Source organism: Salminus brasiliensis, chromosome 1 (genome assembly GCF_030463535.1).
Source record: "Salminus brasiliensis chromosome 1, fSalBra1.hap2, whole genome shotgun sequence".
NCBI lineage: Eukaryota > Metazoa > Chordata > Actinopteri > Characiformes > Bryconidae > Salminus > Salminus brasiliensis.
The window spans coordinates 10,132,217-10,155,952 of NC_132878.1; the positions used below are offsets into that span (position 1 = coordinate 10,132,217).

The window sequence follows — 23,736 nt, forward strand, 5'->3', positions numbered from 1 at the left end:
TGTTTTTTTGTAATTTTGCTTCTGTACACCTCCTCAATGGATTTGAAATGGGTTTGGAAGCTACACATGCCCATGCTATAACAGTGCCTCCACCATGTTTTCCTCCACCTCCACCACACTTTCCTTCTCCATGCTCGAGTTGATTTTGGTATATGTGTACATTTATTTAAAAGCCACCTCTTGATGTAGACCTTGACAATGATATGTCTACCTCCTCAAAGGTGTTCTTCACCAAGGAATGGGGACAGTTCATCTAATTAAGTTTTCTTTCAGGGTTTTCCAGACCATTTTTTTGGTGTTGCTGAGCTTGGCTAGTACATTTCTGCTTGTTAAGAATGTACCAGACTGTTGGGTTTCTGCTCTTTCTCTCTCTCCCTCCTCCACCATATTAAGAGTTAGTGGGGTTAGTGAGATTAAGGTTAGGGTTAGGTTTAGGTGTAGTGTGGTTAGAGTTGAAGTTAGGGTTTGGTTAGATTTGGGTTTAGGTGTAGTACGGTTAGAGCTAAGGTTAGGGTTTGGTTAGGGTTGGGTTTAGGTGTAGTATGGTTTGAGCTAAGGTTAGGGTTTGGTTAGGGTTGGGTTTAGGTGTAGTATGGTTAGAGTTGAAGTTAGGGTTTGGTTAGATTTGGGTTTAGGTGTAGTACGGTTAGAGCTAAGGTTAGGGTTTGGTTAGGGTTGGGTTTAGGTGTAGTATGGTTTGAGCTAAGGTTAGGGTTTGGTTAGGGTTGGGTTTAGGTGTAGCATGGTTTGAGCTAAGGTTAGGGTTTGGTTATGGTTGAGTTTAGGTGTAATATGGTTAGAGTTAAGGTTAGGGTTTGGTTATGGTTGAGTTTAGGTGTAATATGGTTAGAGTTAAGGTAAGGGTTAAGGTTAGGATTGGGATTAGGTGTAATATGGTTAGAGTTGAGTTTAGGGTTTGGTTAGGGTTGGGTTTAGGTGTAGTATGGTTAGAGTTGAGGTAAGGGTTAAGGTTAGGATTGGGATTAGGTGTAATATGGTTAGAGTTGAGTTTAGGGTTTGGTTAGGATTGAGTTTAGGTGTAGTATGGTTAGAGTTGAGGTAAGGGTTAAGGTTAGGGTTGGGTTTAGGTGTAGTATGGTTAGAGTTAAGGTTAGGGTTGGGTTTAGGTGTAGTGTGGTTAGAGTTGAGGTAAGGGTTAAGGTTAGGGTTGGGTTTAGGTGTAGTATGGTTAGAGTTGAGTTTAGGGTTTGGTTAGGATTGAGTTAAGGTGTAGTATGGTTAGAGTTGAGGTAAAGGTTAAGGTTAGGGTTGGGTTTAGGTGTAGTATGGTTAGAGTTGAGGTAAGGGTTAAGGTTAGGGTTGAGTTTAGGTGTAGTATGGTTAGAGTTGAGTTTAGGGTTTGGTTAGGGTTGAGTTAAGGTGTAGTATGGTTAGAGTTGAGGTAAAGGTTAAGGTTAGGGTTGAGTTTAGGTGTAGTATGGTTAGAGTTGAGTTTAGGGTTTGGTTAGGGTTGGGTTTAGGTGTAGTATGGTTAGAGTTGAGGTTAGTTTTACTCAGCTACACCTAGTCTCGTTTTCTCTCTCTCCTCCTCCTCCTGCACTCACTCTCTCTCTCTCTCTCTGTATGAGTCTGATACTATTTATAGTAAGGGTCTACCATGTCCTGCATTTCCGGCATGTTCCAAGGCAGTAGTGGAAATCTGATAATCACTGTGTGTGTTCATGCATGTGTGTGTGTGAACCCCTTTCAGAAGGCACACACTGACTAACATACTGCATCTATTTCAAATGTTTAACAATATTCCAATTAATCTGATAATAATAATAATAATAATAATAATAAAAATGGAACCTAATGCCAGAAAACACAACTGTATGTATGACTTTGAGACCATTACATTGATTATATTCCACTACATTGTAAGCCCGTCTAAAGAAAGACAGAGTAAGTATTTGAGGCTTTTTAACACAGTGTTGCACTAGAGCCACAGCTAATGATTCTTTTTATAATTGATTAATCTGCAATTAATTATCATTTGAAGCATTATTATGTGAGAATTCATATTTCTTGCTTCTTTTTTCACCAGAGTTACATAGTGCAGTTAGAGGTATAGTGTTCTGAGCTGAGAGCAACTATTTTGAAGCTGCATTTTAAGGTAGAGGTATCACATATTGTTGCTTTAAACACAACAATAGCCTCTCATTTCAACACCAGTTCATTTAACCTCTCTCTATCAACTCACCATTAATATTATTGCAAATAAATACATGAATCTCCAATATCCAACATTGAAGAGCAAACAATAGATTTCTCTAAAGACAGTCTAAAGAGAGTCTTCTTTTAGGATTTTGGTTAGAAAACCGAACCCAAATCATTGGAAAAAAGAGCAAATTCCAACAGAAGCTGTGCAGTACAGTGGATCCCTGACCGCTTAAGTCTTTCAGCACTCAGGGCTTTCTTCCCTTCCTCCAGGCCCATGAAATCCATGAGTCACCTCTGGCTTTTCTCCCCTCTAATGCCTGGTTAAATTATTCATACGCTCAGACCTCCTTTCACCCACCCAGCCATCCAGCTATCCATCCAGACATCCTCTCCGTCACCAGCTGGCCGGTGCTGAGCCAAAGAATGGCCTCATCTCTGCACCATGTGTAGCTGTCAGACGAGGTTCTGATGGGATGCCATACACAGCAAGTACACTCACTCTCACTCAGCTGTCAGGCATAAAGTAGGGCAGCTCTCAGAAGGTCACTCTTAAGTGACAGAAAATATAGTACCTGCATATGTTTTCCGAGCAGCTATGGCCTAAAGGTTAGAGAAGCAGGCTTAGGGCAGTAAAAGTCACCCATTAGATCCACTGGACCAGCAGGAAGTGATGGTGGGGGAAAAGGAAGAAACAATGCTTTCTGTTCCCTGCTTCCATGGCAACCATCGCAAGATACTTGGTGGATTTCATAACCTCTTTGGATTTACTATGATATGAGATGTACAAAACGTCAAGACAAGTGTCTGGCGAACATCCGCGCTCCCCTCCGCTATACGTGAAGAGACCTGCTAATGAGATTCATGCTGTCACACTTCACATTATATATGCATACTTTGAGAGCCCAAGCTTTTAACTATGGTCCAGAAGGCCCCAGTAACTGGATCATTAGCAGCACACATATCCCACTAATGCTCGTCCCTCATGGTTCAGAAAATGCAGGAGACAAAAGATCACATCTCTGATGTTGTCATAGTAACCTATTCATAGCTATATAAAGCCATTCAGTACTCTCTCCTCACACTCAGGTTCAGGGGTTTAGAATAGGCTGGATTATTTAGTTCATTATTATTATTTAATTTTATTGAATGCCATTTAATGCAATAATCAATGGTATGGTATTTAAATACAGCACATATTACAATAATACTCGTATTCCGTTGCTGTTTTGCTTGTTTAGATTTCTGAACTAGCAAATGGAACATCTTTCCAGTCAGGACTTACCATGTTTCCCTTGGTATCTCAGAAGATGAAGCCTAGCGAGCTCTTCCATTGGTCAGGATTTCAACTGAAGACTTACATGCCTTCAGTGACAGTGGAATGAATGAATCAATCAATATTTTGATGCACAATGCATGGGATCAGATCAGAGTGGGGAAAAAACATCACTCTGGGCCTTCTGGAAGTCCTGGATACGTCCCTGACCTCTGAATACAAGGAATAACCGCACCAGGAGTCAGTCAGTGGTTGTTGGACGTCAGCTGACTGAAGCATTCCCATTGGTTACTGATATCTGGTTGCATTATTTGAGGTGCAAATACTTTGTCCCACTTAAATGCTGAATGCTTTATCAGCACTTTCCACATCACACATACATAAAAAAATATTAAAATATATATAAAATATTATCTATTATTTTCTAATCATCAGACTCAATCAGACTTAAAAAGTCTTGTCTGTACTGTGTAAATATATAGCACATATTGTACTGCCTATATTTTCTCTGTAATCTACTCTATTTCTATTGGTCAGTCCATCATAAAATGTGTATACAATGTACGGGACAGCTACTAGTTTCAAATGTCAATAATTTAAAAACAGCAAAAATGGAGTTACAAGGGTTTTGAGTGATGACAATATGTGTGTTCCCTCAATGAGTCTTGAGTTTGGGGGTCTGGGGTTTGGGTAACTTTTTGGCTGGCCTACTCTGTCCTAAAGTCTTATGCTTTCCCCCTCTGTTCACATTACAAGTGGCCCTCATTCTTTCGTAGGACGGGGTGATACACAAGTCAGCCGTAACACTAACATCACCTGCCTAATGTTGAGTAGATCCTCCATGTGCCACCACGGCATTTGAGCATTTGAGGCTAAAGACCTCTGAAGGTGTTCTGTGGTATTTGGCACCAAGACATCAGATCCTGTAAGTCCTAAAGAAAAGGTGGGGCCTCCATGGATTACAGGTGATTCCTTTCTAGAAGCACTTTTGGTAAGTACTGACCACTGCACACCCACAAGACCTGTCTGATGTTTTGGAGAAGTTCTGACCCAGTGGTCTAGCCATCACAATTTGGCTCTTGTCAGAGTGGCTCTGATTCTTACGCTTTACGCTCACCCCTTGACAGATACCGCTGTAGATGAAGATAATCGATGATGTTTTTTACTACACCTGTATGTGGTGTTAATATTATGGCTGACTGGTGTAAATCACCTGTACCAGTGTATGCAAGACTTGACAGATTGAGTATTAATGGGTTTAGGAAATCAGAACAGAGTGGCAGAACTAGCTGTGTCAGGTTAGTAAGCAGATCAGTGGCACTCATGAAAAGTAGGGTCAACGTTTATCTGATATAATGATGTATTTGCAAACGTGAGTTTCAGCAGACTTGCTCAGCTCTGTTCTCGTGTTATTCAGACATATTCCCCAGTGACTTCAGCGCATTACCAGGTGTCCGTGCATTAGCTCTCTCTCATGGCCCTGTGTCCTTTGTGCTTCATCAAGGTCTTTTTCCTCAGAGGCTTCGATCTGACACACACACACCCCTCCCCTGTGACTGAATCAATATCTGCTGGTGCTGTGAGAACAAGCCTAATTTGCTTACATCTGCCCTACTGACTCCATTCTACTCAGGCAAATTGCACGCTTGACTTTGGGCAGGAATTGGCAGTGTATCCGGAGCAGACCTCCATCTTGCGCAGAGCCCCAAGGGTAGCGCTTCATCCTCTGAATCAGCATGCTGGCATGGTTTTTGTCCTCCAATGGTAATTTAAGATTTCTTCGCCTTTAAGTAGCACACACACAACCCACATCTTATTTGGCTGAAGACGGCAGTGGGTCAGACTGGAACAAAGGGGATGCTTTAGGTAGTCTCAAACTACCAACAGTTCCACTACCAATCAAGAATGACTAGGTATGGGTATTCCCTGTTTTTATTGTAGGGAATACGGCATTAAATCACACCCAACTGATATCCACTGCTGATAGAGATGAAATTTGTTTGATTGACAGGTGTGTTTTCCCCTAACCTCATCAGCTGTCACAGAGAGTAATGGTTCAGTGAATGCTCAAGGAATGACAACTAGTTTCTATTACTATACTTTATTACACATTCTATAGGCTCATCGCAATCCAGTGATGAACCATGACTATTGCAGCTAGGCCTTCCGTTTGGTCCATAAATGCCAAAAAGTCATACTGGCACCAGTAGATGTTTACTAAGATATTGATCGGTAGCTCAGTTTAGATTGGACCAATATTTCAATCCAATGTGTCTGCAAATGAAGTTTTTCTGCCACGCTAATCCAGGCATTTCTGTATTTTATATATTCTACATATTTTTTCTGTTAATATGTTGCCATTAGCAGACAGCAAGTGAACAGTCGGATCTTGAAGGTGAGTTAAAAGCTGATAAATTCTTAGGACCAAGGACCAAACTGTGATGTGGTTGTTTCCTGGTATGCAGTGGTCAGTACCTACCAAAAGTGGTCCAAGAAAGGACAACCGGTGAAGTAGTGACAGTCATTGGCACATAAGGCTCATTGATGTGGATGTGATCCATGGTGGCCCCACCTCCCCCCAACATACATGATCTACAGGATCTGCTGTTAAAGTATTGGTTCTAGATACCACAGGATGCCCCCAGAGGTCTTGTGGAGACTTTAAATGGTCAGATCTGTTGTGGTGGAACAAGGGGGACCTACTTAATATTAGGAAGATTATGGCTGATCGGTGTAGTCGCTAAAGAAATGATCTACCCATATCTTACAAGCAACTTCAAACTAGAAGTGAGCAGGTTTTGGATAGTGGCTATAATTCCGTTGTAGACATCAATACCCCTGCTTCCCATGATCTCAACCACTCTAAAGGACTTGCTTGCATCTCAACTAATACAGCACACAGAAATGTAGAAAATTGGTTGTATTGCCCTTTAACACTATCCATGACTTTATTCATATTTTCTCCTGATCTGCTTTTTTTGATGTAAAAGACTGGAGCCGTCTCTGGAGCAAGCTACAAATGCAGACTGTTGGCAGTAATTGAGTGCCAGATGCTAGCATTAGACACGGCATTAGCAAAGGAGGCTCTCAGCAATCTGGGAGATGGCACGGGATGGCTCTGAACGGGTGGGTGGGGGTGTGTTGAAGCCGGAGCACTGGGACATGAACAGTGTGCCTCTATTCTGGTGATCAGTTACAGCTGGCTATCCTATACACTTCTCTGTTTGACGATGCGTCTTTCACTCTCTCTGCCCATGCCTCTGTACTCGATCTATCTTCTATCTTGAGCAAACCCAGCCATTTCATCCTGAAATCAAATCACATCGTTTCCAGTGAACGTACCGCCATTTCGCAGCTGCACACACGCCCAGAGACTGCTATTATGATTTCCACAAAGCAGCAACACATTCACAAACAGCACGTTTCCTCTGATGAGGTCATGCGTGCGGACGTGACTCGTCTGGAATATAACAACAGCAGCACTGAATTGTGGTTAGAAGAGCGTTGTTCTGTTTTAATTCACGTTTTATTATCATCATTATTATTATTATTAGTTATTATTATTTTTCTCTTGTGCATCCGCTACATGACTCACATTTAAGATATCAGGAGAGACAGCTAAAAGTAAAAAAAAAAAGTTAAAAAATAAAATAAAATTAAAACAAAAAAAGTAAATCATGGTCCATGAGTGATTTCCTTACAGAAACGCATCGTCTGAGGAAATGATAAACACTGATTCATCTTCAATATCTCACTGTATAATATGACAGAGAAAAAAAAAACAAAAAGCACGAGAGGAAAGGTCATTCAAAGAACAACATTAAATCGTTTTACAATGTGACCTCAATTTCACCATGACAAAAACACCAGACAGAAAGTGTTAAGCTAACACTGGTGTCTTAATGTCCGCTTTTTTTGTCTTTTCACTCCTTTTGTTTATTAAAACCCAAATACAAGAATCGCATGTCACTATAGCAACGCCCATAACAGATCAATTTATGGTTAACAATCACTGTTTTGGTATAGCGTACTTCAGCAAGAAAAAGAAAATTAGAAGAAAACCAAAAACTCATAATAAATTTAAACAATCCAATAGGAAGTAATAAATAGAAAATAATAGATTGAAATCTAGTCATTTCTTGTTCATATGAATACATAACATCTACAGGTTCTTTTTTTAAGTTAATAAAGTCAAGCTACAGTATAAATACATCACCAGCATGCACAATATTGTATTATGGAGAATATTGGAGCAGTAATCATCTTACACTGAGAAACAGTATAATAGGCAAGTGCATTTTTTTGAAAATTAAAAAAGTAAACAAAAAGAAGAAGAAAAAAAAAATACCACAAACCTCAAAGCTGCTTTCAGATCAACTTCCGTTTTGACATTGCCAGTGTTCTGTCTCTAACTGTACCTTCAGTCCAACGATAAAGAAAAACAGCTAATGGTTCCAGTCGATTCCGTTCAGTGTATCACAACAGGGATCCAAGTGATTAGGGATTGTTCAGGAGAATTAATTTTGCAGGACAAAGCCACTGGATTTGCTGATATTTCTCTAGAATTCCTTGCTAAGACAGATTACTTTTTGAAGTAACGTCATTACAAGATAGATTATATATAGATATATATATAGATAGATAGATATATTAATGGCGTATGCTGTGGTACATGGTGGTAAATTGTAATGGCATAATAAAACCTTCAAACTTGACCTCCTAAATGTCCAAATTATATCAATAATAATAATAATGATAATAAGAACAGTTTTCATTTAAAGGACAACAATTTGATTTAGCTGTCAAAGGGGATAGCACTGTACTTTATAGGCAAGAAACTCTACTAGGTTACTGTTTTCGTAATACATTGTAAACTACTGTTTCTTGAACAGTAGACTTGCAGTCTGCAACCACAGTGATGTTTAAATTATTGTGGAGCATTTTTAATTGCCATGTAGGTTTTAAAGAAGTGTTGGGCACATATCAGGATCCACAGATATATTTAACATAGAAAAAAAAAAACACCCTTTCACACTCACTGGAGCCCGTTTGCAAACTCTTAACTTTTGCGAGGCGATGACATTCAAGTTTTTACTTTGTTTTTTTTTTTGTCTTTTTATTATTATTTTCTGCTCAAGCTTCAATATACTGTATCTTCCCCTGACAGTTCAAAATACTTCCTCCTCACTTATAAATAAGCAGCTCAACTTCATGTTTCACTACAAGAACAGTCCCTATGCCAGTGTTTGGGTGTATTTCAACCCTAGTCATTTAGTACTGACTGACTTACTGACAGGCTTTTCTTCCTCAAAGTGGAGTTTTGGCAAATGTTGCAGAGGCAACCACGGAAGCGGGGGTTTTAAATCTTTATTTGAATTATTTTAATTTAAACACAACTTTTAAATTAGAGGCGTACCTCTTGTTTCACTTCTATTCCTGTTCAGCTTTTGTCAATTGTGTTTTTAATCCATTTAAATGTAGGCAATTTGTGGAAAAATAAAGAGAACTGCAGCTGTGGTAGTAACCAACAGCAAACGTGGCTGCCAAAGTTCCACCAGGCCCCCTTTTTCTGTCAATTTTTCACTTAGCTTTTGTTTTTCAACTTTTTTGTTTTTCTTTGTTTTGTGAGCACGCGTGTTTTGTGTTACGGCTAGGAAACGGGTATTTTCGAAGGTCTTCACCTCGTCTGCTCTCCTGTTTTTAATTGTTGCCCTCGCCTCCTTCGTCGTCTTGCTGGTCGCTCGTCCAGAGCGTCAAGTTGTCTCGCAGGAGCTGCATGATGAGGGTGGAGTCTTTGTAGGAGTCCTCGTTCAGGGTGTCCAGCTCGGCGATGGCGTCATCAAAAGCCGTCTTGGCCAGGTGGCAGGCCTGCTCAGGCGCGTTCTGGATCTCGTAGTAAAAGACAGAGTAGTTGAGGGCCAGGCCCAGGCGGATGGGGTGCGTAGGCTGCATGTGCTCCTTGCTGATCTCATGAGCCTCACTATACGACTTCTCAGAGGACTCGACCACAGCGGCACGCTTCTCGCCCGTGGCCACCTCGGCCAGGTAGCGGTAGTAGTCTCCCTTCATCTTCAGGTAGAAGACCTTGCTCTCGTGTTGGGCCTCGCTGCAGTTCTTGATCAGGAAGTTGTCGAGGAGGTTGAGCACATCTTGGCACACGGCTTCCAGCTCCTTCTCAATCTTCTCGCGGTAGGCGCGGACCATCTCTATCTTTTTCTCATTGCCATCAGCAGAGGTCTTCTGCTCAATGCTGGAGATGACACGCCAGGAGGAGCGTCGAGCTCCCACCACGTTCTTATAAGCCACAGAGAGCAGGTTCCTCTCCTCATTGGACAGTGCCTCATTCAGTTCAGTCACCTAGGAGACAAAGAAGAAAGAGGGAGGGCATTTCAGATATACATATTTTCACATTTGTTTCCTACCATAGGAGTAATTCTTTTCAAATTTGTCCTCAATTATTTACAGTAGGCAGCTAAATCTCCACTATTACCAATAGAGGAGATCTTGGAGGAGTCAAAGCCGTTGCCCCTCTATTTCCCTGTACCTTTCAGAAAATGGTATTCGAGCTTAAAATGCCCTAAATTCTGTATAACATAGTTTGTAATTTCTTAAATATCTCTTAAATTTCACATTAAACGTCTTGTTTTCAAGTTTCTTCTCAATTTAATCATTTATTACTCACTTTACCAAACAATGCTACCACCACTGGTAAATGAAGACTATCACACGCTTCCTCTGAAACTGTCACAATAGCATTGGACAGTTCAACACGCTTGGAGAACACTAACCGCCAATTCTGTAACGTCAGCTAACAGAGAGCAAGGTTGGCCAGTTATGCTTTCTTGGACACTCTGACATGAATGCTTAGATGGTTGGGTCACTCGACCCAGAGCTCCCCTTTTTACCACATTTAACAGACTGTATGCTCAATTTCACCAATTTTATAGGTGGTAAAAAGGGGAGCTCTGGGTCGAGTGACCCAACCATCTAAGCATCCATGTTTCTCCCATGTTCCATGTTGCTTCCTATATTCATTACCCTAAGTACTGCCGCTAATGCAGCATCACTAGAGAAAAGCGGTGAATTCCCAGTTCTGATACATCAGCTAACAGACACTTGTGCCAGTCACCATCATGACCAATTGTGCTCTCTCAGGCTCTGGCCGTGGATAGCAAAGCAGCATGACCCAGTATTTGAACTTGTGCTCCATAATGTCAGCAACTTTTTTTCACCAACTAGCATGTAGCTAGTTCATGTCTGTATAAATACATATCACAAGACATATCAATGGCAAAAATAACAAATGTCAACAATTATTTGTTTAACTAAGGCCCTGCTTTCAGGGTCTTTGCTTATTACTTTGTGATAAGTGTCAATCAAAGTGAGTTTGGTGAGGTGAGGTTTAAAACATTAAAAGTCAAATTAAAAGCTCAAAGAAAGTCAGTGGGAGAATAAATAGCCTTGTGTTGTTGTGAAACAGTGATGGCAATAAAGCAAAAGCTTAAAACTCCTCCCTTCCTTTAACTTCCACCTCAACACCATCTAATAATAAGATCCCTTGCAAACCATTTAAACAATCTTTAAATTGACAAAAGAATTAAGCATCACTTATTCATTTGCTTGACTTAAGCTGCTTTTCTCTTCTGCAAAGGACAGAGAAGTTGAGGGGAAAACTGCAGAGCTTTTTGATGTAGGTTTAAGGACATACTTCCACCGAAGAGGAAATGAAACTACGAATGAAAGAAGCCCATTTAGGTTTGAATAAGAGACATGATCTCATTTGCACTAATCAGCCCCAGCGAGCTTTCATTTATTAGGAGTCACATAAGCTGCAAGCCATTGAAATTAATAAATAGGTTTTAACAGTGTTTGCTGATTCATTTCATACTTATAAAAAGGAAAGGATTCAGAATCATTTGGGACCAACCCTAAAAGCACACTAACCTCACTTCATCCCATGATGCAGTGGCTGAGCTGTTTGGGCAACGGCAAAGCATTAGGGTCACTGGTAATCCCCTCTCCGCTTGCTCTGACAACTAATGAAAAATTCTGAATGAAGATGGGCAGTGGAGGATGCTGACCTGAGAGCGGTTTAGCTCCTCCTACTTACAATACTCTGGCTAGGACTTTAAAGGTGGTGGACGCCGGTCCTTGGTCAGTGTAAAAATAGCATGAAAACTCTGAATGGGAGGAATGATGGGAACGTAGGGATAAAGTGACTTATTGTGAATGAAGCTACTGTCTTTTGTGTGGCCTGTGTGGTTTTCACTGACGAACACTACTAATAACTTTTGCTCCAAGGATTTGTAGTGTGGATATTTATAGGCATCACAGCTTTGTGCTGCATATATACTACAGGCTGCTAGGTCCATAGCAGTGAATCTTGGATAATGCCTGTGCTCAAGTATCATATGTATCCACAGTGCATATCCCTGAATTTAGAAGTGTCAAGCACGATAGTTTCCAGAGCCAAAAAAGTCCATTAAAAAAAATGTAGAAATCTGGATTACTCTACATGGTTCGCATTATGAGGACACAACATTCATTCGTTACAAATGTGATGAAATGAATATAGTACAGATGTTTTGTTTTAATAGTCCAGTGTCACTTAAACACTCTGCTTCAACTTAATACCTATAAATATGGGGTAGATTCGGGACACTTAAGGAAGCTCCTGTTCATTTAGATTCAAATGTTGTTTTCTAAATCAGTGTTTCATTTAATTTTTCCCTATATTTTAATGTTTGAGTCTATAGACTATATTTTTTAGCTTGGATGAAATAAATGAACTGCTAACAGTAACGGAGTAGTAGAAACCCCAAGCAGTCCCTTGCCAATGGTTTTCTGAGCTGTAATTTAACAATTTGCCAGCAGGAGGATTGCTGGCTGTAATTCAGTTTCTCCTCCCCTCCCTCTCGCTTTCTCTTTAATCTTTCTTCAGCCATCTCCTGGACTACCTTGTGGAGAAACCGCCTTTTCTGCTGCATCATTCTGTCTCCTCACAACTGAAGGAGAATGCATTTTCCCTATGAGTCATATATAGATTTAATGACAGTGAGTGATGGGTCTTCTGCTCTTTGCTTTCCTGCTTTTTTCTACCTTGTAAGCTGATCAAACAACATGAGCCAAATAAGATTTCTTTATGTTACTGGTTAAATACAGCAAGGTCATACACATATGCACACAAACTCCTTCTTTAAGCTTGGGAGTCCAGACAAATGGCCTTTGATTATTTTACCAGCAAGAGAATGAGTGTAACTGACAATCCTAATCACAGCGCCTGCAAATCAAAGCAATATATTATCTCTTGGCTTCTTTTTCTTAAGATTATTATTATTACTATTCTTCCTGGATCAATAACTCAAGAACCACTTAGCACAGAAACTTTGCTCAAACTATGACTTTTATATTTTCTATATCTTCAAACGTTAGGATAAAGAAAAACTAGTTCTTATGGACTTATGAGCAGTTGCGACACAATCCTCAGGTTTAAATTGCCTTGAACCGAATCTTTACTGTCACTTAGGTCATTTCTCTCTGTCCCTCTTAATATAACTGGTCTGTCTATCCCTCTACAAGTCTCTATCTATCTATGTATCTAACTATCTATCTCTCTCAATCTGTTGGTCTGTTGATCTATCTCTCTGTCTATCTATCTGTCTGTCTATCTATCTATGTTTGTCTACCTCTCTAGCTGTCTGTAATGGTTCCATATACAACCAAAAGTGGTTCTTCTATGGCATCCAATGTCTTAGATACAAATGGGGAGAACAATAAGCACAGAAATCAACAGAATTAAAAACATCTTAAAACTTCATGGAAAAAAAACAGCAACATGCTTTTGCCATTGCATGCCACCACACTGCTACCACCTTTAGCATCTTCCCTTTACTACATAGACACACACACACACCTCCTTTCTTTCCCAGATGCTGAGGGTAAGCCAAGAGCAGTATATCGCACACCATCTTCTGTTTCCATAGAAACAGGGCAATCTTCTTTGTTTGGGCGCTTTCTACCGCAGCCCTGGATACAGCAATAGCGTCCACACGTTTGCAGAGATGCATGTGTGCTTTAATGTACGCATGCAAGAGAAGAAATGTGTTGAGAACGAGTATGTGCGTGGGCGTGTGTTAAAGGGACAAATAGTGCGTGTTCATGTATGTGATGGCGTGTGTGTGTGTGTGTGTGAGCTTAGCGCAGAAGTGCATTAGGGTGTGTGGGTGTGCAGGGTGGGGGCTGGGTAAAAGAGGAAAAGGCTGCAGCTAGCTGGCTCGCTGGCAGCAGCAGCTGTCTTACTAAAGATGATCCTTTACTCCATCGGCCAGTTCATATTCCCCATAGTCACATGACCTTTTCTCTCTTTCAGGCACACTCAAGCCTGCTACACCTTACCAACCATCATCTGAGACCCAAATCCACTGCAGAGCAGCACAACCTGCTGCACCAACAAACACTCCTGTGGTCAATCACAGCATAAGTGCATGTATCTCCGGTTTAACACAGTAATATTCAACAACTACATTCTGAATAAGAAAAAATGCTGCAATGCTTGTAGTGCAATTTTAAATATCCAACATTACCCATTACATGTTTTAGTGTGTTATTTTCATGGATTTATATACAACCAAAAATTTGCATACGCTCTTGGTTTGTTAAAAAATAATTGACATATCTTATTTCGTAATACTTGTGAAGTTGGACAGTGTTCTTTAAGCACTGACAATTACCACAAAATTCTTTAAAAAAACACAATATTGTTTATCATGATAACAAAATTGATCACAATACAATTAAATATTGTCATATTTCCCACCTCTACATCTCTTTGAGTGGTAACAGTTATTACATTTGTATGGATGCTTACGGAAAAACAATAATTCTGCTTTTTAAAATGTTGCAATTTAATGAATCATGCTTATTATATTCAGGGACATGAACTTACATGGGTCATCTTACTAAACTAGCTTTGATTGCAGCTCAGTTGCATGACTATAGGCACACAAAACAACTTGCAATCTGATGGTTACACTAGTATTTCACAATCAGTCTTGCAACACACTGCATGGACATAACTGTGCACTGTCCACGAGCTCTTTGTAGTTGCGCTGAGATTTCTAGTCCTAATCTCAGGGCACGAGTTGCATAATAAGACCCATCGTAAAGCTGGCAGTCAGCCGTTAAATGAGCAAGCATTGGACTTTGGACCTCCATTGTAGGTTATGATAAATCAAGAAATGGTGAAAGGAACAAAAGGCAAGGCGGGAGAGAAAAAAAGGAGGTAGAGCGAATGGAAGGCAGAAGAACAAAGGGCAGAAGAAAGAGAAAAACAGCATGTAGAGGTATACTTGTGACAGAACATGAGGGATAGGTAAAGAGTAAGAGACGTCACAACTGGTTTAGAGGGGTCGGTTTCTACTTTACATTGTCTTTTTTCAAATTTAACTCTGAACTAATGGCATTTGATTACTGAGCCATATAAGCTTCCCCCGACACTAAGAGGAAAAGAAAATCAGTCAAATCAGACACAATAGACATTGTAAACTAAAGAAGGCTTCTAGCTCTGTGAACGAGGAGAGACCAAATACTGGAAACTGAAGGTCAAATTACCAATTAAAATAGTTTGTAGCGTTCAGCTCAATAATGCACAAAAAACACGCCTTTTACTGCACTTGCGCAGATCTCCACATTGAGAAGGGATTCCTCCGCTTGCAGCGTAACCAGCAAGCTGACTGGCTAATTTTATTGTTCGTAAACAGACCATGTTGAGTGTTACTAGAACTTTCATTCATATTTCATCCAGTGTCTGGTCTCTGACAAAATTGACTACACTGTATATCAAAATTCAATACTTCAACAGTACAGACTGAATTGCTTAATTAATTATTAGATTAGATTGTGGTAAAATGCCAACTTATTTCATTGATAGGAATTATTTCAGTACCAAATCAAGTCATTCCTATATAATAACTTTGCATTTGACTGCATGTGTTGTTTATTGGTTCAATAGGCATGTGTGTTCCAAAATCCAAACTGCTAATTAGCTGTCTAAATAACATTCTGTATGTATGTGATTACTTCCAGTGCGTCATTATTAGTCTGAGGCTGCAATCCACTGCAGTCAGTAACCAAAACCAGTTCCACTACCCTGCGCTTAAAAAGGGTGCCATGTGTAGGTGTCATTTTAAAACCACCTCAAGTTCTATGCACAGATAGCATCAACAAAAAAATGCAGCCAAATGCAAACTCTTTTTTTTTTTATTATTATTATTTCTTTGAGGAGATTGACACAGACTAAATGGTACTATCAAAAAACAGGTTTTTACTAAAGGCAGTGGTTCTATTAAGAACCATTGATGGAGGAACCTTTTGGTATATGGTTTTATATAGCATCACAAGTTGTTCTACTACTGGTATGGGTCAAAGACCCCATTTTTAATCTTATACAGAAGCCTTTTTGCTTGTAGGTCTGGGAAATTGGCCTATAGTGTTTTGTACGTCTCTAAAGCTCATTCAGTAATGCCTCCACCTACGATATTTTTGACTTTACAGTGAAAATATTTAATAAAAATAAGGAAAATAAAATTTGACTAACCACCAGTTTATGCAACTTTATGTCAGTCTGCAAAAAAATGTTCTAGTGGTCTGCCGTGTGGCTGCACTGGTTCATGATTAGTTTATTTAATATTGTGTTTGTATCTGTGTTATTAGCAGTGTCTTATTTGTAATACATTTGTCCCCATGGCTATGATGAAAGTTTCTACTCCCAGCGCCAATGATGGTGCTACTAAGCATTATGCTATATCATTGAAATTTTAGTTGGCTATGATAAAGCGCCATGAAAAGGGTGAAACGTTTGCTGCCATCTCATCTTTTTCCTCCAACTTCCACCATTGTCCCATCAAGCACATAGACATCCATCACACGTTTACATTAGCAGCAATCAAAATGTATAAATCTATGAGAAAAATCTAATGATGCATTACCTTAATGGTGTTATGGTGTTGCTTATAGGGGCTTACAGGGTGTGAGTCTTTGAACAAATTAATGACATAAAGCAAGGTGGTACTGTAGTCTTGTAAAAAAAAAAAGGGTTCTTTAAGGGTTCTTTACTAAAGGCTATTGTTCTATGTAGAGTCGTGACAACTCAATGATGTTTTTGTCTGGTTAAAGCATTTTTCATGTTGCTGGAAAGCCTTTTGTAGAAGATTCTTTATAAAACCTGTTAAAATGATTCAGTATAGCACCACTATAGTTCCACTATAATTACAATTCAAAGCACCGATTTACAGTACTATGTAGAACCCTTTTTTAGTTACCAAAATTAGTTACCAGTTTGCTTAGATTGACTGGTTTGGCAAAAGCCTCCAGACTGATTAATTTTGCATTTTGCTGTAATGTGTCAAAATATCTAAAATCTGATATCCTACTCATAAATTTGAAAAAATCGTTATGCATTGACACAGATTTATATTAGGAAAAGGACAGTGCAGAATTACATGCTCTAGCTTCAATAAGAGGATATGAAGTCTTGCTTGTTTGCATGTTTTTTCAGGCCTGCGTAGGGACTGACGGGTGTGCCTAATGTGGAAGACATCAGAAGCAGTTAACGTATCTGATAATCAAGAACACCCCATTCAACATCCTCACACTGTCTTCGTCCTGTATCCGAAGCATTCATCTGCCAGAGCAAAACCCATATCATTCATATCTAAATGTGTCATAACCAGAAACGTTCCAAATACACTGTTTCATTAATTAAAGCTTGTCTAGTGTCCACTATTTGCATTTATTTATTCAAACCCCAGAGGTGCTGAAAATCAGCACAACGTCAGGAACAGGCACCTCTGTGCCCTTGTTTGATCTGTGCTCTGCAGGCCAGCGGGTCTGACTGAGAAAACCAGTGATAACGCAATTATAAAAGAAGCTCTCTGTTCGCTTATAAAGCTTGGTCTTTTAAGTAGCTTGTGCTATATCTTAACATCACAACCGCCCCATCACAAGCATGACAACAAGCATAAGCCCAAAAAGGAAAAGGAACAATGCTGAACAGTACTAAGCATTGTGTCTAAAAAAGTATTTTCTGTTATCACTTTTCTGTGAAATAACTGTGTTTAAAATATCACGTTCAATATATCGTTTCAGCATCGCCATTACAATGTGGGCATGTGCAATAATCGCAGGACATGCAATGGCCCATAAGGCAAACTTAATTAAATGACTTATATCATATCTATGACAGGCTAATGATATCTGCCCAAAATAATTTATTTTACTCCAATCTTGGACACATTGAGTGCATTATTAAAATAATTACGTGTTGGATTATAGACTTCTGGTGACAATTCCTGTATTTTTTAATATCATAGTATATATCAACAGATATTAGCTTTATTGTCATTTTCATACAATCAGATGTTTAGATTTGACTGATATTTGTAAACCAATTATTTCCAGATATATTAAACTTCAGAAGAGCAGAAGGTTTAGGTGATGTTGGGAGTACTGCGTTAAAATATCATTACATTGGCTACTGACAGTATACACCATTTGTCAGTCCCACTACCTTTACACTGTCTCTATCTACTCTACAGTTCTTGTCTCTGTGTGTCCTTCTCTAGCACACTCTCTCAACTTTCTTATGAGTGTGACAGTGTGTGACAACCTTTCCTCCATGGTGAGGAAGGCAGAGAGACCCTGAGGGATACCTAGCATGACACTGTGAACATGAACAGGACATGTTCGGTGAATGAGTAAATGACTGAATGCTAGGGAAGGAGGAGGGCGAAGGGAGCTACAAATGAATGAATTAATGAATGAAAGAACAAACTGGAAACTGGAAAGGGGCAGGGGGAGGGTGCTTCTAGCTTGATGGAGCTCATTGTTATATAATCATAAAATGACTGGATCTTTTAAGCATCCCTGAAGCTGCTGCATGCTTCTAAAAATACAACACATAAATGCTTTATAACTCGAAGGCTTTGAAAGAACATGAACTGCTGTGTGCCTGTGTCTTAGAGCCATGGCTGCGGTGGTGCCTGCTGGAAGAGAGTGGGAGGACGAGTGCTGCGTGTTCTGCATTTGCGATGTTAAAAATCACACCCGTGTGTAAAGCACTTACATACGGCAGCTCCTTCACTGCTCGTTAGGCGTAAAGTACAGTGTAATAATCGGTTCTGCAAAGGGCAGTGGGACCATCAGTGTTTTCTGCCAGTGCTGGCTTACTGTGATAGAATTACTGAGTGACAGCGCCGGACGTTGGGTGGCTTGTTGCTATAAGCAACATGACATCATGGTGACAAAGACTGCTTCTTCCGAAGGGTGACTGAATGTCTTGAAATGAAAGGATGTGAACCAAACTGTCTTTAGCGTTTCCTTTGTTCTGTTAATGGGCTCTGTAAATTCTGCAATAGCATTCACATGTTTGGTATCACTTGCTTTATTAATGTTTGTTAAAATGACCATATACATCATTTAAAGCAGTGGTTGCACACTGACAGTCAAGACTTCTGCAAACAATGAGTGAATAAAAGTATTAATAATCTACTGTAATGATCTAATATGCACCTCAGATTGAATCACACTGTTTAAATATGATGGGTATTCATTTTGATATAACTTGATTATCAATACTGTATCAATACACATCCTTGTACGGCTGTGTTCATCATCCTGGACGCTCTACAAATCCCTAATGTCCTGCTAATTATTTGAAACTAGTGAATGTGCACGGGACAAGCATATCAGAATCATTTCATACATTTATCTGCACACTAATTGGTTTTATTTTGATGACAATATTGAGTCCAACTTTTGAACACTGATCTATGTTATGTTCACAGATTTTTAGCAGGCTGCACATCTTAAAAGCAGCATAATGCCAGAATTGGTATTTTTTTCTACTCCTGGGCTCTTACGGTTGGGGAGCGTAATTGTCTTTTACTCCACTGCGGATTTGAGCACCCCCTTGTGGACAAATGTACACATGCATTTCTGGACAAGCTAAGATATACAGAACAGGCATTATAACTGAAATAATCATGTTCACTAAAAAAGTAGAGTAAAAGATTTACACAAATATGGGTATGCAAACGTTATAGAGATCTTGTGTAGCTCCACCAAAGTTACATAGTCCAATAGCAAAGTTTTAGTCAAGAGTGGCAATGACAGAGATGCCTTTTGAGGCCTTTTAAGGCTGTTATTTTAAGATACAACTGCTACATAATGTTTCTTTGAAAGAAATAAAAAAAACTACTAATTACATATATACATTAGACATGGCAATTGCTGAAAATTGATTCTGTAGAGATAGACAAATGCACTTGTTCCTGCCTGGGAGGTCTGCAGTTTTATGCATCCATCACTGACGCCTTGATTTATGTGAGGAGAAGGCAGTTTGCTTTTGCTGAATAAATGTAACTGACCTGAGCTAAGCCCTGACCCAAAGGCATGAACACGTACCGCCAGTGTGACAGCTAGGCCACAACATGTCAGAATGAATTTGCCACTGGTACATTAAAACAAAAGAGTGCCATGCCACAATGAGGCCTACACCACCTACTAAAACCAAAATACAAGGTAAATACTTTGATCTTTGGAAAAACAATGACTGTGCCTCATTGATGACAACCTATTTTAAATCTGCTTTCTGGAGCAATTCATATTCATGCTCTAAATATACAGTCGCAAGAGATGTCACTGTAAGCTCCAGTAAATCACTGCTGGTGTGTAGCAATTATAGTACACTAGATGTAGCAATGCTAGGCTGATAAGGGAAAAGTAGGCTAGTAGTAATAAGCAATTAATAGTGGCATTAGTGATGGTAGCAGTGCAGTCATGGTCTCAGTGCTGTAATACAGCTTGACTACAGCTTGATGTCATTATCACAAAACCCTCTCCCATCACTCTGATTAATTTATTACATTTATGCTTCACAGGAGGGAGGGATTATGATATTTTATTAGGTCAGAGAGGAGTGAGGGATTCCCCATGGGGGGAAAAAAAGAAATGGGCAGGGTTTCCGACACACCCTGCTGGCCCTCTGCTGCAGAGGGACCCTCCTAATTCTCCCATCTGGATCACATCCTTAACCCTGCCTTGATCTCGAAGCAATAGGGTCCCAGAGATTTGCTGAAATACCGGGCCATCGTCACACCTGCCCTTTTATAGTGTAGAAAAAGCCGACCTGTTTCTAACAAGTTTCCGATCCAAACGGCATTCCTCGGGAATGACTCAACAAATACTCAATAGTGCCATTGGCTTATCTTATGGGTGAATATGGTGGTATCAAAAGAAGCTGAGATTTTAGAGCTGCTGTTCAAGCATTTCTGAACACTACTGGGCTGGCTGTAGAATCAGAACCCAATGAGACTCAACTGCTCAACGTTCAACAAAGTCTCAAATATGCAGCCACTGGTAGAAGGTTGATATTTGGGTGGGAGAAAGTGGTCCTGTATTAGCATAACGGTGATTGTCCTCCTTAGCGTACAGAATGTGTATTCACTATGTACAGTGAATAACCCTGATACAATACTGCAGCATTATTAAACATTAAACAAGTCCAATTAGCAATGTGTGATGTAATACATGTATAATGACTATATAATATGTATAAATGCACAAAGATATTGGAATCCTACACTTTATGGACAAAAGTATTGGGACTGCTCATTCATAGTTTCTTCCGAAAACAAGGGCATTAAAAAGGCTTTTTTTCTGCTTTTGTTGGAGGAACTGTCTCCAATGTCCATGGAAGGCTTTCCATGGACGGAAGTGACTGCATTCAGCCACAAGAGCATTAGAGAAGCCAAGATATTGGACCTTATCCCCAACTGATCCTAAAAGTATTCTGAACCAGTAGATCTGTAAAAGAAAAATATTGGCCCAAGGTTGCCGTATTGGTGCACCCCTAATAATATCCATAACCATATGCAATCTGTTACACAGCCCTTTAAAAGGACCAAATCGAAGCGATGATCATTAGGTGCTAATGGCACATCAGACGGTGCACCTAAGAGCAGCACGCTTCGTCCCATTCCCTCTGTCACTTTCCATTTAGAGATAAGAGATGCTGGTTCACGCCCTCCCCCAAGAAAAGCCACCATCGGACCATGACGGAGCATTTTTCATCAGCGGACGGCCTGCTGTCCTCTTCGCTTCCTAATGGACCGCTGCACTTTTCTGCTCAAGAGAGCCGGACACGAGGGGATTGATGAGCCTGAGGCGAGACCCTGACATGCAGCGGTTTAGCCTACAGTGCATCTCCTCCTGCTGTGATAACTGGGGCCTATAGCAGACGGTTTAGTCAGAAGACGGCATTTGATTTGTAGAGAAATGCAGGTGTTCCTTTGCTTTGATAGGATAGAGCTGGACTGTATGGTTAAAACAGGCTGAAGATGAGGTGGGTGGGGTGGGTGCTGTGACATTATGAAGGTTTCCCTATGTGTATGCTAGTATGCTCTCCTGGGGTTTTAGTGGAGGGTGTGTTTGATCCCATCCTATCTAGGTGAGGGTTGATGAATTGCAAGAAATGGTGCATTACGGGTGCTGCTGCACCACGACACGCCTAGTGGGAGAAATGCATCTAGCATGTGTGTCTGTGTGTGTGTATATATATATATATATATATATATATATATATACACATATATATAGTGAATTACATTACATAGAATATATATTTACATATACCATATATATAACAGAAAAGATATGATCTAGAGTAACAGCACATTCACCTCAGGTTTTGTCTCAGTCATCCGAGACACAAAGCTATACTGAGGACAGGAGAGAAGAGTGTAGACACTGGCTTGGCTGAATCTCAAATGACTCCCTACTCCCTATGTAGTGCACTATTTGGGTCATGGAATAACAGCTTCCACACCCAATTAGTCATTTGTATGTCTAATAGAAGTAAATTAGGCAGTATTCGCCCATAGGCTATGTAACATTTACTGCACTATCTGTGAACAAACCATTACTTCAATCTCTAGTGCACTATATAGGGAATAGTGGGCTACGTGAGATTGGACATATCTAGCTACTATGCAGATATCAGCATCCTCCAACCTGACAAGCACCTTCCCTAAAACGACACCGCGCTTCGAGACTCGTGTAAACTGAAAAATGACCATTTTCACATTTTTACCCAATTATATCGATGAAGGTGAGAGGAAACGTGGCTCTGGTGCTGTTTGTGGCTCGTTATTGTGCCCCTCGGTCCTTCTATGGCGATGTAGCCAGCTAGTAGTCCAGGGGTTTGTTCTGGTACAAGGCACCGCCCCGACATCAAACAGCCCGCATTCGCCCAGCACTGAAACTGGACCGCTTGGCAGGAGGTTTTGGGCGAGGTTCGGTCGTAATGGCTCAAAACGAGCGTGGTAGATAGCTAAGTCGTTGAAAGCGGTCCAGACAGCGTTTAAATGCCCTGTCAAACTGGCCCGGTCGTGTAAACCCCCAGCAGGGCGTTTCTGGGGTGAATATGGCCACTATAGGCACTGCACTGGAATTCAGAGGGGATTTGAAAAAAGACGGTTGGCTGTTTACATTCAAATTTTTTGAAAGTTAACGGTTCAGCTGCGGACCGTTAGGGGTGAAGACGGCTGAAGGATGGCACACCGCGTCCGTGAACACAGACGGACGGAACCAGACGGAGCCACGAAAACGTTAAACACAGACTCAGGCAGTCAACTTATCGCACACTTTCGTGTCTCAGCGTCCAAACTTACCGATTTCATGGCAGCTGCCATGTCGTCGTATCTCTCAGCCTGCTCGGCCAGCCTGGCTTTCTGAACCAGCTGTTCGCGGTCCACCATTGTCGGTTCTTTTGGTTTGGTGGGGTGCCTTTTCGTGTCTCGCGCTCGTCGAGCTGGAGATGGAGTAAGTGCTGAGGGTGTGTGAGGGTGTGTGTGTGAGTGTGAGTGGGGTTTCTCGGGGCTCTCGGTGGCGATGCGGTAACACGGGAGGCGAGTGTGTCCTGCTCCTGCTCCTGCTCGCTGCTGCAGCTGCTCCCCGCTGTGAGCGCGTGCACTACGGACCCCCTCTCACGCTTTCACACGATTGCGTCATCGCCGCGAAGTGGGCGGGCCGCGGGCCGTCGATGTAACACGCCTTATTTGGGCATGTGGGCGTTGGCTCGCTAATGACACGGCCAATCAGCGGTGGTCTCTGAAATCAGGAGCTCGGGCCCACCCCTCACCAACCCCGCCTCTGCCCCACAGGGATGCTGGGAAATGTAGTGTTTTGTGGGCTTCTTTCCCCAACATTGACACGCCCCGAAATCAGTCGCTGCTGCAGACTGT

At 40.8% G+C, this 23,736-nt stretch overlaps 1 protein-coding gene across 1 annotated transcript; it reads right to left on the bottom strand.

Annotated features, from left to right (window-relative positions):
- Positions 1-6,923: 6,923 nt before the first annotated feature.
- Positions 6,924-23,473, bottom strand: ywhag1 (3-monooxygenase/tryptophan 5-monooxygenase activation protein, gamma polypeptide 1). The gene is made up of 2 exons (XM_072662229.1): positions 23,164-23,473; positions 6,924-9,793 (listed from the first exon to the last, which is right to left on the bottom strand). The coding sequence occupies exons 1-2, from the start codon at positions 23,248-23,250 to the stop codon at positions 9,137-9,139; spliced, it is 744 nt and encodes a 247-aa protein (XP_072518330.1). The 5' UTR covers positions 23,251-23,473; the 3' UTR covers positions 6,924-9,136.
- Positions 23,474-23,736: the final 263 nt, after the last annotated feature.